This window comes from Diorhabda sublineata, chromosome 2 (assembly GCF_026230105.1).
Source record: "Diorhabda sublineata isolate icDioSubl1.1 chromosome 2, icDioSubl1.1, whole genome shotgun sequence".
Taxonomy (NCBI): Eukaryota; Metazoa; Arthropoda; class Insecta; order Coleoptera; family Chrysomelidae; genus Diorhabda; species Diorhabda sublineata.
This window is the reverse complement of record NC_079475.1, coordinates 34,999,745-35,015,276: the sequence shown is the minus strand read 5'-3', so window position 1 is coordinate 35,015,276 and position 15,532 is coordinate 34,999,745. Positions and strand designations below refer to the sequence as shown.

At 34.9% G+C, this 15,532-nt stretch overlaps 2 protein-coding genes across 6 annotated transcripts in view; one reads left to right on the top strand and one right to left on the bottom strand.

Moving 5' to 3' along the window:
* LOC130452793 (interference hedgehog-like) overlaps nucleotides 1–15,532 on the bottom strand; it is a 114,664-nt gene that overhangs the window by 51,895 nt on the left and 47,237 nt on the right. The window lies entirely within an intron of this gene.
* Nucleotides 8,352–13,460, top strand: LOC130440650 (uncharacterized). The gene is made up of 2 exons (XM_056773911.1): nucleotides 8,352–8,808; nucleotides 10,063–13,460. The coding sequence occupies exons 1-2, from the start codon at nucleotides 8,352–8,354 to the stop codon at nucleotides 13,458–13,460; spliced, it is 3,855 nt and encodes a 1,284-aa protein (XP_056629889.1).

Genomic DNA, 15,532 nt, shown 5'->3' with positions numbered 1-15,532 from the left:
ATAATGAAGTGTATGTAGTAAGTGCTAGAAAAGTGGAATAAAATGTAAAGCAACCAATCTTCACTGTATTACTATATTCATTCACTTTTTAACTATTTTTTCACTAATCATAACCATTCTTCAATAATTTAAACTTTACTCAATAGCGGATTTATATGTTAATTATTAGAAGGTAATATTACCTGTAATACCAATGTTCCTTCACATTTTTGTACTTATATTCACGATACACTTTTTCTACTTCGTCATTTTAAGCATGTATTATTTAAATCATTTCTAATGCCAATTGTACCAAGATTCACACCAAAATTTCTTTTTTTTTTATTGTTAAGAAAGTTAAAGAAAGTATATTTTTTAAAAATTAATTATGACTGAATAGTTTTAGAGTAAAAAGTTTTTTAAGAAAAATTGTCTTTTTTATCCTCGTCCCTAACAAGATTCGATCTAAAAACTAAAGATTATAAGCCGCGTTCACTAACCATTGAGCTATCGAAGTTATTTTACATTTAAAACCTTATTTGGAAAAAGGATAATATAAATGATTTTTATTACAGAAATAAAATTTGTATAATCAATTAAATAATATCATAATACCTTTATAGGATGACAAAAATGTCAAATAGAACATTCCGTTTCAAATAAAAACGAAATTAATTGATTTACGAGCTATTATTAAATATTTTACCTTATTTTTTCATTGAATTATATAAATTGTGTGAAATTTCAATTGATTGAAAGTTAGTGGAATTTTGTTTATGACATTCCATCAAAACAGACAAACATAAGTTGAATTAAGTGTGGTAAAAAGTAAAATGATTACATTAAATTTAAATTAATATCCCTCAAAGTGGCAAATCTTAACGTTGAATCCATAACTAGAGGCATTTCTGGAAGGCCTGTTCTAAAATGATTTTAATCCTACATCCTCAATAATCATGTTTGAACAGTATACGGTACACCACGATTGAAATCCACTGTTAACATTTTTTTGGCATCTTCATCTCATATTTCTCGAGATTTTTCATGGTGATTCTATGACACCATCATTCACAGATTGAGGCGCTAAAAGCGACACCTTGTTTTTTGCATGTGTCAACCCTCATAAACTCTCCAACGAACGATGTCAAAGAGATGACATACCATCTTCACCGACATAAATCCAAATAGCAATTAGTTTATGAATTGTCCTCGTACATACTCAGTACAAAAACTTGTTTTCAATTGTTAACCCTGTTAAAATCATCGACCCACGATGATTATTCCATATAAAAATGACATACACCGTCTTCACCGACATAAATCCAAACAGCGGTTAGTTTATGAATTGTCCTCGTACATAATCAGTATAAAAACTTGTTTTTCAATTGTCAACCCTGTTAAAATCATCGACCCACGATGTTTATTTAATATAAAAATGACATACCATCTCCACAGACATAAATCCAAACTAATTCTCACGTTAAGATATACTAGATCAAATTGAAACCAATGTTGTTCACTCGGTATGCATTCCGTTCATATTAAACCGTGATTACAATCTACCGATGTTCTTTTTTAGACTCTTTGTTGTGGTTATAAATCAACCCAAAAAAACTCAATCATTTGCTACACACAGGTAAATAAATAATCCCAACACCAGCTCAGCAAATTCTTTTGAAATGGTTAAGGGCATGAAATATACTAACAGAAGGTACCACTAAAGGTATCAGCCATGGGCGTACATATACTAACTAGATGATTAACTTAAACTTGATTGGAATATTTCATTAATAAATCCTATATAATAGTCAATACACATCTTTTTGGACAGACTGGCAACGTTGTAATTTGAGCAAACTGCTTTTAAACAATATTAGTCGGGCACAAATGTTTCTTCTGTCGTATTAGTGTCTAATATAAATGCAATTTAATCATCAATCCACATCAATTTGAAAGCTTGAAGGCAGTTATCAGTTGGGACAGAAATATTAATTAATTGGTTCCTCTATCTCATCATCCGACGTTGAATGTCAACCAAGATAATGTCTCTTTATATTAAAAAATAGCTAGATATTACACATGACCAAATCAGGCGAATAGGGTGGATGAAGACCCTTACATTATTCTCATACAAAAATACAAGTATCTGCTGTGCAGTGTGTCACGATGCATTAACGCAATGTCACATTAACCCGCAAATATTGACTGACTCAAGAATTGCAGGTAATCAATTTGTGGTGATCTTTAAGCTTAATTGTTTTCACTAATAATATAGTACGAGAGAAAACTATGTACATAACTTTTTTGGCCTTTGCCTTTTCTTCATTGTTGGTGAATCTTAAGGCGGATGGAAATATCATAAAACGGTTATATCCAGAGAGTCCAAACATCAGTGTAAGAATTTCTATAGAAGACAAAACGGACATATAAACTATTATGAAAAGATAAGTGTAAGATTGAGGAATATCCCATCATGTATCAATCTAGCCAACCAATTTACACCCAAATCTCAACAAATTATATACCTAAACCTAAATTTAAATGTATTCATGTATTCATTTAACATATATGGTTTCCTCTTCGCGTTGACAAAAATCACGCACTTCATTTGCTCTGTTTAAGACTGGATCATTTCCTTGCATAGCCATCCTTGGTATGTGTAACCAAATACTTTTATATGGTTGATTGCGACGGCTTCCAGTGTCCAGGCTTCAACTCCGAACCACATCACAAACCAAATATAACATTTATTCATTATTTGTCTTAGTTTTAAGTTCAGACCATCGTTACAGAAGCATTCTAGACCCTCATAACGTTCTGTCCATTTATCTGTAGTGATGCGTTGAGATATGGCTGGCGGTTGAATACCGCGACTTTATATTCAGTTCCATTTCCTGCCACGCTGCTTTAACAGAATTTCTGAGATTTTGCAAACCCAGGAGATTATAGCATAAAGTATCATCGTTATAGCCCATGGTGTTAATGAAATCAACGTTGGTTTTTATCCCGAATTCTTTTTCATAATAAGCTTCTTTGTCCGAATACCGGTTAAATAACAGTGTAGACGAAGACACATCTTTGTCGAACGTCTCATTGGATTTGACATTCTTGTGTGTGTCTTTCATTGACTGGAATAGAAGTGTATTTATATATCATATATCGTTTTCTCTTCACGAGATGCCTATAATATAAAGACCACTTCTACTTCAGAAATTCGTAATTGAATAATGAAATAGATAAATAGGTAAAGTTGGAAAATGAAACTGAATGGGAAACCACAAAACACTATAAATAAACCTCAAACTCGTTTGGTACTAAAATAAAACCGCAATGAAAGATTATATTTGTATAATAAATATACATGTATTTCAGAAATAAATTACAATATTTAGTTTACCTTTAATTTTAATTTACAGTCACTGTGGTTCAACGAAAATTGAATTCCAGAAACCATATAAAAAAGGCTTCTAGTACAGCTTGTGAAGTTTATCTAATGGCTCCGGTGATTCTCGTGCTGCTATCCTCCGCACTTCCTGAATTTTTTTTATTTGTTCCTTTTTCCATATATTTCCACGATAGTAGATCTTTTATTATGATAGCCTTATAATAGCTGTATACAACCAATATATTACCTTTAGTTGTAGTTCCCGTTTTTTAACAAACATCTTCCTACAGTCGTAGAAAGCATTGATTCCTTTTCTCATTTTTTCTTCCACATTACTTTTCCATGAAAGTTTGGAGTCTGGTACGATTCCTAAGATACGCAATGTCCATTCAATTTAGTTGCCCTGACCTTAGGTATCTTGAATTTTCTTGTGAACAGAATTAGTTCGGTTTTAAAGATTACAGCGGTTAGTTTCCCCCCACCTTTTTTTTAGGTACTAGTTATACAAGTACCTCATGAATTCTCTGCATTGCTATATTTATGGTATCTTCGGTTGATTTACCCTTCCGGTAACCCTATTAATTCGGGTTTATTCCAGTTGTTTCTCTGATTTATGGTAATCTGTTGCATGGCATTTTTGCAGCTCATTTTTCCAGGCATAATTTTTGTCCTTCTTGTCGCCAGTTTTCGTAAGTATCGTTAGATCCATCACTCTTTTGATTGCTTTTACCAACTCCTTAGCCTCATCATGTACACTCTGTCGTTCCTTAATTGGTTCAGGTTTAACGAACTCAGCATTTAGTCATTCCCAATTAGTTTTTTGTATATTCTGATTTTTAGAATCGCTATAATCCACCTTATTAGTAGTTTTTATTGCTATCAATAGACGTATTTTAAATAAACTTTTGGTTAATGAATTCTCCATGATACACCGAGAATCGTATTTTTGTTAAAACTTATCAAACACATTAATGTGACCAACTGTTTTATCTCTCTCAACAATTTCCACATTTTATTGTCGCGTTTATATGATGCCGCTTATTAAAAATGTACTTCACTGGTACCTGTCTACCTAACTAATATTAAAAAAGGATCGTAGTAAAAGCTAATCCGCCTAGTGACTATTTTATTCATCACCTCAAATGGTTATTTTATTCAGATTTCGGATAGTGAATGCGTGACTAGTTTTATCTGAACAAGCCTGAAGTTTACGAGGTCGAACAGGATAAAATACAGGTAGAGAACACCTTCCTCTTATGTTAATTTTTTTATATTAATACTTTTCTATCAATTGTGTATGGAATAGAAAAAAAAATGGAACAGGTAAGCAGAATAATACGAAATTATTTAAAAGCGTATTATAAAGCAAATAATACAGAGATATCAAGATATATTGATACAAATATTATAGCATAGAGACGAAATATTTCATTCTCTTCTTGACCATGCTTCATCGTTAATTCTTTTTTAGTTGAATCCGCAATATCTCGACACAATTTTGTACAACAAAAATATCTGTAGTCAACGTGATCATCGCGTTAGAAGGAATTAACTGGATTACCCGAGAGTCATCTAAGACCAAGAAATAGCATGGAAGATCACATCTAGTGAACAAGACGAGGAAGAGAGTACGACTAGCAGGACTTGTCGAACTAAGCTGGAACTACAGACCAAGCTCCACCTCATCATTATCCTTATCCCGCTGTATACATCTATAGTCATCAGTCACCAGAGCCTTAAAATGAGGAAGCTAATGGACCACACCAGGCATCCAAGACTGAGCATCCACAACCAGCAGTTGAGAAACATAGAAATAATGGTACAAATAAGAATGAGGAACCACTTATTAGAGTATTGGAAAGGTGCAGGGATCTCTTTACCAAGTGAATTTTTCAAGGTCGTTTTCGTAGTGGTAATGAATTGGTTAATAATTTATCCCCTATAGAGGCTGCAAAAACTCACACCAAATGCCAGAGATGAAGAAAAAAGGAGTCAAGTTCATGGTACTATCCCGAAAAAAAGAAAACCCGGTCACTTCTACTAAGCCAATGGAAGTACGACGTACGGCGGGCAGCAGAGAAGACTAAGAAATGATTTTTGGATTTTCCACGTTTAACGGGTTTAAATAGAGGATGGAAATTGTATAGGGGTTTGTCAATTTTTATGTTAGGATCACTTTTGGTGTTAACTTTAAAGGATGTAAACAAAGAGATGAGAGTTTGTATAGAAATCATGGCTTTTTAATTCGAGATGTTCAACTTACTAATATATGATTAAGATTCATTACCAAATATTTCTTGAATTTGAAATTCAAATGCCAAAAAATAATGCAGAGCTTTCAGGATCTCATTTAACACAGTGGAAATTGTTCGACGATGTTAATATCACGGATCAGCGGACTAAGCGTGAAACATTCTCAACGTTTTTCACTATAATGACACAAAAGGTCTTTTTAAAGAAATAGGGATATCCTGTGTTAGTGGCGGAATGTCGTTTATTCGTTGACAGCTGTACATAAAGCTTGAAAGCTGTCGTATTACACAACAGAAATAAATTTCCATCTCGTTCAATCGTTCACTCAGTACGTCTTATTAATTATGTGTATTTGTGAAGTATCGCGAGTATAACTGGCAGGCTGTGAACAAAAAAAAAGGAAGTGTGCAATTTTAATGTATTTTACACTTTTTTTGAGTTATTTTGATGGTAAAACTCCATAAAAATAATGAACACATTGATTTAAATGATTGCACCTTCAATTAAAAATTAAAACAACGAAACCAAACTTATCTATGTCGCATATATATTTTTCTTTGTCTAATTATTCCCTAATTATATTTTGTCAAGTCCCCTGCTTATTTTCGCTACTCTGAGTAACTTTTCTTTTCATTAACTTTTGTACTTTTTAGATCTCTTTGACTTTTCAACCCATTTCGGTCTTTATCTTTATTTTGAACCGGTTTTCTTTCAAAAGAGACCTAAAATCAAGTTAAATAACAGTTGTTCTCTGCTACGCATGTATGTCCATTCTCGGATGTTTTTTTCCTTCCTATGCCCCTGACGTTCTCTATTTTACCCTTCATTATAAGTTAAAGAATCTGTTAACGATTTTATCTGAGAATATGATCGAGAAATAACAGTTTTCGGCATTTAGTTGTTAACAAAAATCACGAACTGCTTTTGCGCAGTTTCAAACTGGTTTATTTCCTATCACAGCCACCCATGATATTCTCGGCATTCGTCTATATAACCACATTTCAAACGCTTCTACATGGTACTCCATTCCACATCACAGACCAAATATTTAATGATTATTACGGTTTGATCTTAGTTTTTAGTTCAGACTACCGTCACAAAACCTTAGTATCATCTTCTGGAAAGTTTCACGATCTGATTAAATACTGCATCTAATTTCCTCGTTCAGGTCCAGTTACTTAGTGATATAGCATCTTAGGCATTTGAAATTGGAGACCCTCTAAACGTCCATTTATCTGTAGTGATGCGTTGAGATATGGCTGGTGGCTGAATACCGCAACTTTATATTCAGTTCCATTTCCTGCCACGCTGCTTTAACAGAATTTCTGAGATTTTGGAGACCCAGGAGAACATCGCACGAAATAGTGGTATCATCGGTATAGCGCATGGTGTTAATTAGTTCACCGTTGGTTTTGATCCCGAATTTATTTTTCATATAAAAAACTTCTGTGTCCGAATATAGGTTAAATAACAGTGAAGACGAGGACCAATAATTGTCGGTTGACTCGTTGGATTTGACGTTCATCTGTATATCTTTTATTGACTTGAACAACCGCCTTCTGTCGTCTAATTACGACCTAAAATCCTGAAATCCCATGCTTCAAAGTCAAATTTTGTGTTGACTCGTGATATCCATTTTAAAATTATAATCATATTTCGGAATTTCAACATCTTACTGTTTAATATCTAGTAACGAATTCATAAAGATAATTAAAAAATATATAAATTGGCAGAAGACATGTTTAAATACACGAAGGAATGTTGTTATTGGAAATCAAAAGGCATTTTCACGTCGTATTTCTCAACAAGCGATAATGGCCTGACTAGAAGAAGACAGTTTACTGAACTGAAACGAATAAAATATGCAATCAACTTACATTCTACATTTTATTTTTTTGCAAATGGTCATTTAATCTAAATGGATCTGCGTGCTCTTAAATTGCTCCCGTGCATTTTGCTGTAGTCGTCATTCTTAGTTAATTCTGATACATATGCTAAACCGAAAAACTTATTACAGCGAACATAAATTTATGTAGTTTTAAACAATTGTGATGGGAATTTTTATATTAAATCGGGTTGATATTGATTCATCTCTAAGGATAATTTTCGAATAACTGAGAATTTAATTCTATGTTAATAATAATAACGTACTGAAAACGCTGATTAGACTACCACTACACCAACATCTGTCTAACGCGCGTTTCGATAACCAAGCTATCGTCTTCAGCGTCTGTTCACGCCAGAATTAATTCAAAACTCATGAAAACTGGCAACGCTGTCCGACCAACCGACTACTGAGCGAATGGAAGAAATGAGATAATATAATAAGTTCTGTTGTTAAAGCTATGTAAAAATTTTCTTACAAATAAATGTTAATGTGAACGTGTTAATAATAACTATAATACAAAAAATGGTCCTTACGAGCGGATTATAAACAAAACCAGTGAAAATTCGCAATAAACAATATATTATTAACAACTATAACCCAAAAACAATTTACCACGTGCTGCAAGCAACTATCAACGAGTGCAAAGTGATCGACCAAACAAGTAGTCGATACAATATCACGGCGACCAGACATCAACTCAACTGGCCGACTAGTTCAATTGCAAGAATCAGGCAGTTCGACCGAAATCAGAGTGAGTTTGTTCCAAATTATTTATTTCCGAATTTTTCTTTCCATTTGCGATTTCAAAGCTTCTCTGTTTGTGCTTGAACAATTTGACAATATAAAATGGCAGAACTTGGCAAACTAATAAAGAAAAGAGGTGTAATTAAAGCTCAGTTAACTATTTTCACAAAAGCGGTAAATGAATTTGCAACTATATCTAATTTAAGCCAAACAGAAGTTACAAAATTAAAAGATAGGTTACGTGATGCCGAAAATTATCTTGACGAATTCAAATCATATCAATTAGAAATAGAGTTACAGGATGATATAAATTTAGATGAGCAATTAATCGAACGAGAGAGATTTGAAAATTCATATTATGATGCAATCGCTGTTGCTAAAAACATTTTACAAAGCTACAATAATCACGATAATGATACAAATCTTAGCGTGATTTCAGACAAAGCTTGTTGTAAAAACGAGGGTATAAAGCTTCCGGATATATCACTTCCTAAATTCAGTGGAAACTTTGAAGATTGGTTAGAATTCAGGGACACATATAAAAGCCTTATTCATGATAGTAAAAAATTAGATAATATTCAAAAATTTTATTACTTGCGAAGTGCACTAGGAGGAACAGCAGCGGCGTCCATTTCCAAAATCAAATATACGGCCGACAATTATGAAGTGGCATGGGCCACAATTTCAAAAAGATTTGACAATACTAAAAAATTAATATATGAACATATTAGAGCTATTTTTTCATTAGAAAATATACAAAAACCGACAGCTGAAAAACTACAAAATTTAGCTGACGATATTCACAAACATTTGGGATCTATTGAACAATTGGGGCAAAATATAACTAATTGGGATCCTCTACTAATTTTTTGGATTACTAATAAATTAGATACTAGCTCAAACCTTGAATGGGAAAGGGAAAATAGAGATCAGGAAGAATTGCCAAAGTTAGATAAATTCCTACAATTTTTACAAAAACGTTCCAATTTTCTTAATATGTTAGAATCAAAGAACAGTCTCAGTTTAAATAAATCAGATTCAAAATTTAGTAATGAGGAAAATAAATTCAATAAACAAAGTAGAGTAAGGTCATTGACCTCAAGTACATATACATGCTCCTATTGCAAGAAAGAGCATTCAATATATCGTTGTGCAGAGTTTCTCGGATTAACAATAACACAAAAAAAAGATTTTGTCAAAAAATCAAATCTTTGCCATAACTGTTTGCGTTCGGGTCACTCTGTCAAACAGTGTAAATTAGGGCCTTGCAAAGTGTGTAAAGCTTGGCACAATACAATTTTGCATGAAAAACTCGAGATAGCGGACAACGCGAGCTCAAGTTCCGCAGCACTAAGCAGTGGCGTAGTGGTACCAGCGGCGGGGCAGGTGCTATTATCTACCGCCTGTTTACTCATTTCAGACAATTTCAATAATTTTCACAAAGCAAGAGCGTTATTAGATTGTGGTTCTCAAACTTCCTTTATAACGGAGGATTTGCAAAAGCGTTTGAATATTGCGACACATAAAACAGATCTTTCAATTTTCGGAATTTCAAACAATATTTCAAAGGTCAGTAAAAGGTGTAAGGTTTCATTTAAATCTATACATACCAATTTTAAAGCGCATGGCAATTGTTATATTCTAAAAGAGATTACAAGTGTGATGCCGTGTTGTCGAATCAACACGCAATCTTGGGCGATTCCAGGTGATCTAAAGCTAGCTGATCCACAATTCAATATTCCCGGACCAGTAGACATGCTCATTGGCGCGGACCTATTTTGGACAATTTTAAGCAATAACAAAATTTCGTTAGGAAAAAATATGCCGCTATTAATTGATACAGTGCTAGGTTGGGTTGTATCTGGGCAAATAAGTACTAACAACGTTGAAAAGGCTTCTTGTAATTTAAGTATAAACCAGGAATTATTAAATTCAATAGCCAAATTTTGGGAAATCGAGGAAATATCTAGCACGCGACAACTTTCTCCAGATGAACAATTTCGCGAGGACAATTTCATCAAAACTACTACCAGAGACGCGAACGGACGTTTTACAGTCACTATACCTTTGAAGCAACAACCTTCTAGTTTAGGTGAGTCGAAAGCTCAAGCCGAAAAACGTTTCTATGCATTAGAACGAAAATTCAGGAGAGATCCAATGCTGCACAGCAGATATATACAATTTATGAACGAGTATAAAGAGCTAGGCCATATGACAATTTGTAACGGCAATGATTCAAGCTTCGAATATTTCATGCCGCATCACGGAGTTTTGAGAGAAGAGAGTTTGACCACAAAACTACGGGTAGTTTTCGATGCATCAGCGCCCTCTAGCAACGGTCTATCCTTCAACAATATTCAAGTCATTGGACCCGTTTTACAAGACGATTTACTATCAATAGTCTTAAGGTTTAGGAAATATAACTATGTAGTTTCGGCAGACATAGTTAAAATGTACCGGCAAATTTCAATAACGCCCGAGCAAAGGCATTTGCAAAAAATTGTATGGCGCGAAAATCCGAGTGATAACCTGGAAGTCTACCAGCTAAATACCGTTACATACGGGCAAGCCTCTGCCAGTTATCTTGCAATACGCTGTTTAGCTAAACTCGCTGAGGATATTCAAGAAATGAACCCGGAAATAGCCGAAATCATTAAGCACGACTTTTATGTAGATGACCTGTTAACAGGTGCACCTACACTTGAGCATGCGCAATACATATGTAAAGCGATAAGTGACACTCTTAAATCGGGATGTTTCGCACTCCGAAAATGGTGCTCTAACGACACCAACGCGCTCAAAAATATAAGTTCAAATGATTTAAAATCCGATATATTAGAATTTGCGCATGATGGCAAAACAAAAACATTAGGCTTGATATGGGTTTGCAATAACGACAAGCTTCAATATAAAATTCATACCAATCCTATAGGTACAAAGGTCACAAAACGCACAATTTTATCTACTATATCAAAAATATTCGACATCCTTGGTTTACTAAGCCCATGTACTATTATCGCAAAAATGATAATGCAAAAATTATGGGAAAATAAATTAGCTTGGGATGACGCTATTCCAAAAGCTATATCTGAAAATTGGGTAAGGTTGGAGAAGGAGCTTCTTATTTTGAACGATCTTGAGTTAAACAGACAAGCTATTTGCAAGAATGCTGTTGAATTACAACTGCATGGTTTCGCTGACGCTTCGGAAAAGGCTTACGGAGCCTGTGTTTATTTGAGAAGTATTGATTCCGATCAAAAGGTTCATGTATCCCTGTTATGCGCCAAAGCAAAGGTGGCACCTATAAAAACAATACCAATCCCGCGGTTGGAATTATGCGCAGCATTGCTTCTAGCCCGCCTAACAGATAAAGCTAAAACTGCTTTGAAAATTCAATTCAAATCTTTCACACTTTGGTCGGACTCAACTATAGCTCTAGCTTGGGTACGCACAAGCCCGAATCTGCTAAAAACATTCACGGCCCATAGAGTGGCAGAAATTCAGTCTCTCACTAAACACGCCGATTGGAGGCACATCCCCACCCACGATAATCCAGCAGATATTGCTTCAAGGGGAATATATCCTAGTCAAATTTTAAACTCTGATTTGTGGTGGCGCGGCCCTACTTGGCTAGCTAAGGACCCAAGTTTTTGGCCCAATGACAAGCTGGAGGTGCTTCATGATTTACCTGAACTTAAATCCAGTCTTCTGACCAATGTTGCGCCCCCTACTCTGAGTTTTCCCTTTGAACGTTTTTCAAATTTCTCAAGAATGCAACGAACAATGGCATACATTTTACGATTTAAGGATAATTGTCTTCAGAGAAATCGCAGAAGAGGCGGTTCTCTTACAGTACAGGAGTTAAGTGATTCTCTAAAATGTCTCATTCGAATTTGTCAATCTCAATCGTATTCTACCGAAATTGAAACATTGAAAAATAACAAGCCTTTGAGCTCCCATAGTAATCTATTAAGTCTTAGTCCCTTTCTAGAACCCGATGGTTTGCTACGCGTAGGAGGGCGACTAAAACATTCAAATTACTCCTTTGACAAAAGGCATCCAATTTTGATCAATTCAAAGCATCATTTTTCAAAGCTACTATTTTTACAAGAACATGAACGCCTATTGCATGGCGGCCCTCAGCTGCTCTTAAGCACTATAAGAGAAAATTACTGGGTTATATCCGGTAGAAATCTTGCACGAAAGACTGTTAAGAATTGTGTGAAATGCTTCAAATTCAATGCTAAAACCATACAGCCAATTATGGCCAACTTACCGCGCGATAGAACTAATCCTTCTAGTGCATTTTCAATAGTGGGAGTTGATTACGCGGGGCCATTTATGATTAACGATAAGAAAGGTAGAGGTTGTCGTTTAAGTAAATGTTATATTGGCGGATTTATTTGTTTATCAACTAAAGCAGTCCATTTGGAATTGATTTCTAGCCTTTCTTCAGAATCATTTATTCAAGCGCTATATCGTTTTGTCTCTAGACGAGGCAAACCATCAAAAATATTGTCCGACAATGGAACAAGCTTCGTCGGGGCACAGCGAGAGCTAAAGGATTTTCTAAAACATGGCAGCAACACTATAATCGAGAAATGTAGCTCTCAGAATATAGAGTGGAGTTTTATACCACCCTACTCTCCTCATTTCGGAGGTTTGTGGGAAGCAGCTGTCAAAAGCGTAAAGCATCATTTAAGGCGCGTTTTGACCCAAGTTCATTTATCATTTGAAGAATTTGCCACAGTTCTCGCACAAATCGAGGCGATTTTGAATTCGCGTCCTTTATGCCCACTGAGCTCTGATCCCAACGATTTTGGACCTCTTACCCCAGCTCACTTCTTGATTGGAAGACCAATAATTGCAGCACCTGATCAAGATGTCACCGACATAAAAATGAATCGACTTTCCAGATTTCAGCTCGTACAACAATTAGCACAGCACTTCTGGAACAGATGGAAATCTGAGTACATTGCGGAGCTCCAAAGACGCACCAAATGGAAGTCCAACCAAGGCCATCTAGTAGAAGATTCTCTCGTTTTAGTGAAAGGCGAGAACACTATGCCCACTCAGTGGTTATTAGGTAGAATCAGCAAGCTCCATAGAGGCCCTGACGGTATCGCTAGGGTCGCTTCTATAAGAACTCCCTCTGGAGAAATCATCAAAAGAAGCTTTCAAAAAATCTGCCCCCTTCCAGTTGACCTTTGAAAGCCATCCTTATGCTTTCAACGCGGGGAGTATGTTCACGCCAGAATTAATTCAAAACTCATGAAAACTGGCAACGCTGTCCGACCAACCGACTACTGAGCGAATGGAAGAAATGAGATAATATAATAAGTTCTGTTGTTAAAGCTATGTAAAAATTTTCTTACAAATAAATGTTAATGTGAACGTGTTAATAATAACTATAATACAGCGTCAGACAGTGTAATTGTTAATGTTGGTGTAGTGGTAGGGTAAATAGTGTGTTCAATATGAATATTATCAACGGTTTCAGAAATTCCAACTTAATAATTTACCGTAATAGAGCGAGATACGAATTCATATAATTGAGAAGAATGGAAAGTAGAGGTAACAAAGGGTCTAAATGCCAATTTTTCACAAAATGAGATATTTGTAGAAACATGTTCTAATATGGGACAAATGTTTGGATCGCATTGCGCAGTGTGCCACAAACCGACCAGAATCAAATGCTAGATTGAAATAATATAGCGCGATATAGCAAGATTTCTTGCTGGAAAATGTTATATGGGAATATCAATCAGGATATCTGGGGGCTAGGTTGCAAGATTGTAACTCAAACAATATCGTGCATGATGTTGTTCTGCACAAGAGAGGAATTGAAGTCGCACACTGGCAAATTGTCAGCAGACACCATCGTTGTGAAGATGTTAAGACAATAGAAGTACTGGAATCTGATTTTTCAATATATTCAAGGAGTTCTGCGTACCACCAAGACTGACCTAGACTGGGCAGCTATTTAAGCGAGAAAAAAAAAGAATAAACGATCCCGAAGGGAGAAAGAGATAACCTAACTCGAGGTGTTAAACTTTGCAAGGTTGGTATTCGGTAAAAGAAATGGACGTTTCAGTTGGTAAAGAAAGTGATGAGCACTCTGTGCGTAAATCATTTCCTCCACCGGAAAAAATGTATAATCTAATATATCCCATTAAATGATCAAACTGCCAAGACCTAACCTAGCCAAAAGCTATTGTTTTTGATATATTTATTCGTGTGTGAATAGTACCGCGACTAACGTCTAAATAGATTTTTGGTCCTGGTTACTGGTACCTTCAGACTCTTAATTAGAAAAAATGGTTAGGTTAAGTTTGTTCAGCAATCAACATTTTGATGGTGTAGTGAATACATCAGGACATTGGCAAGAGTACTGAACGGGGTATTAAGAATAAATTAGATATTAATTGTTCGAATAAATTAGATATTAAGTGTTCGTATAAATTAAATATTAGTGAAAGTGAAGTGTATAAGTGCTTGTGAATAGTTAGTTTATAAACAAAGAAGGACATTACAGATCTTCGTGCAGAATAGTTTTTGATATGCATCGACTAGTGCGTTCGCTAGAAAGATTATGAGAATGTTTGTAGCGATGCTTAGCTTCATTTGTTGTATAGTAGTCGACTTCCAAGTTCGTCACCTTGAATTCAAGGTTCTTGTTAAAATGTGGTATACAACATTCGGGTATTAATTTGACTGGCAATCTGCAATCTCCCCAATCATGACTAAGCAAATAAACACGTACCAAAATTAATTCGTCTGTATGATTTATCTTTTTACTGGTACAAAATATCCCATTACTGCCGTGATAAAATCGATTACTAAATATAATAAAGTGGTTAGGATTGGATTGATCGGAATTTGCGGTGTTTATATACAAACATTTAAAAGTTTTGCATCGGCTTGTTTTGAATCAAAAAAATACTTGTACACAAACATTTTTGTTAGCCTATTTATCATTTTGTATCGTATCATAAATGTGACAAAAACAGATTAATATTCGCTGGAATTTACTATGATGAGGTAACTAACACTTCTTTACTTACAGAGTCCTACAACACAGTTCTTGCATCACTGAACAGACCCTTAAAAACTTATTTCTTGGGTTGTGTGAAAAGTTTCCAACGTAACAAATCATTTTTTCCATAATCATTTTAATTTGTCAAATAAGAATCCTTTCAAGTCTATACACTTAATCCGTATATATTCTCGAAATACACGATTACCTCCTCCTGCATGTGAAACTTTAAGGATACAAATACAGG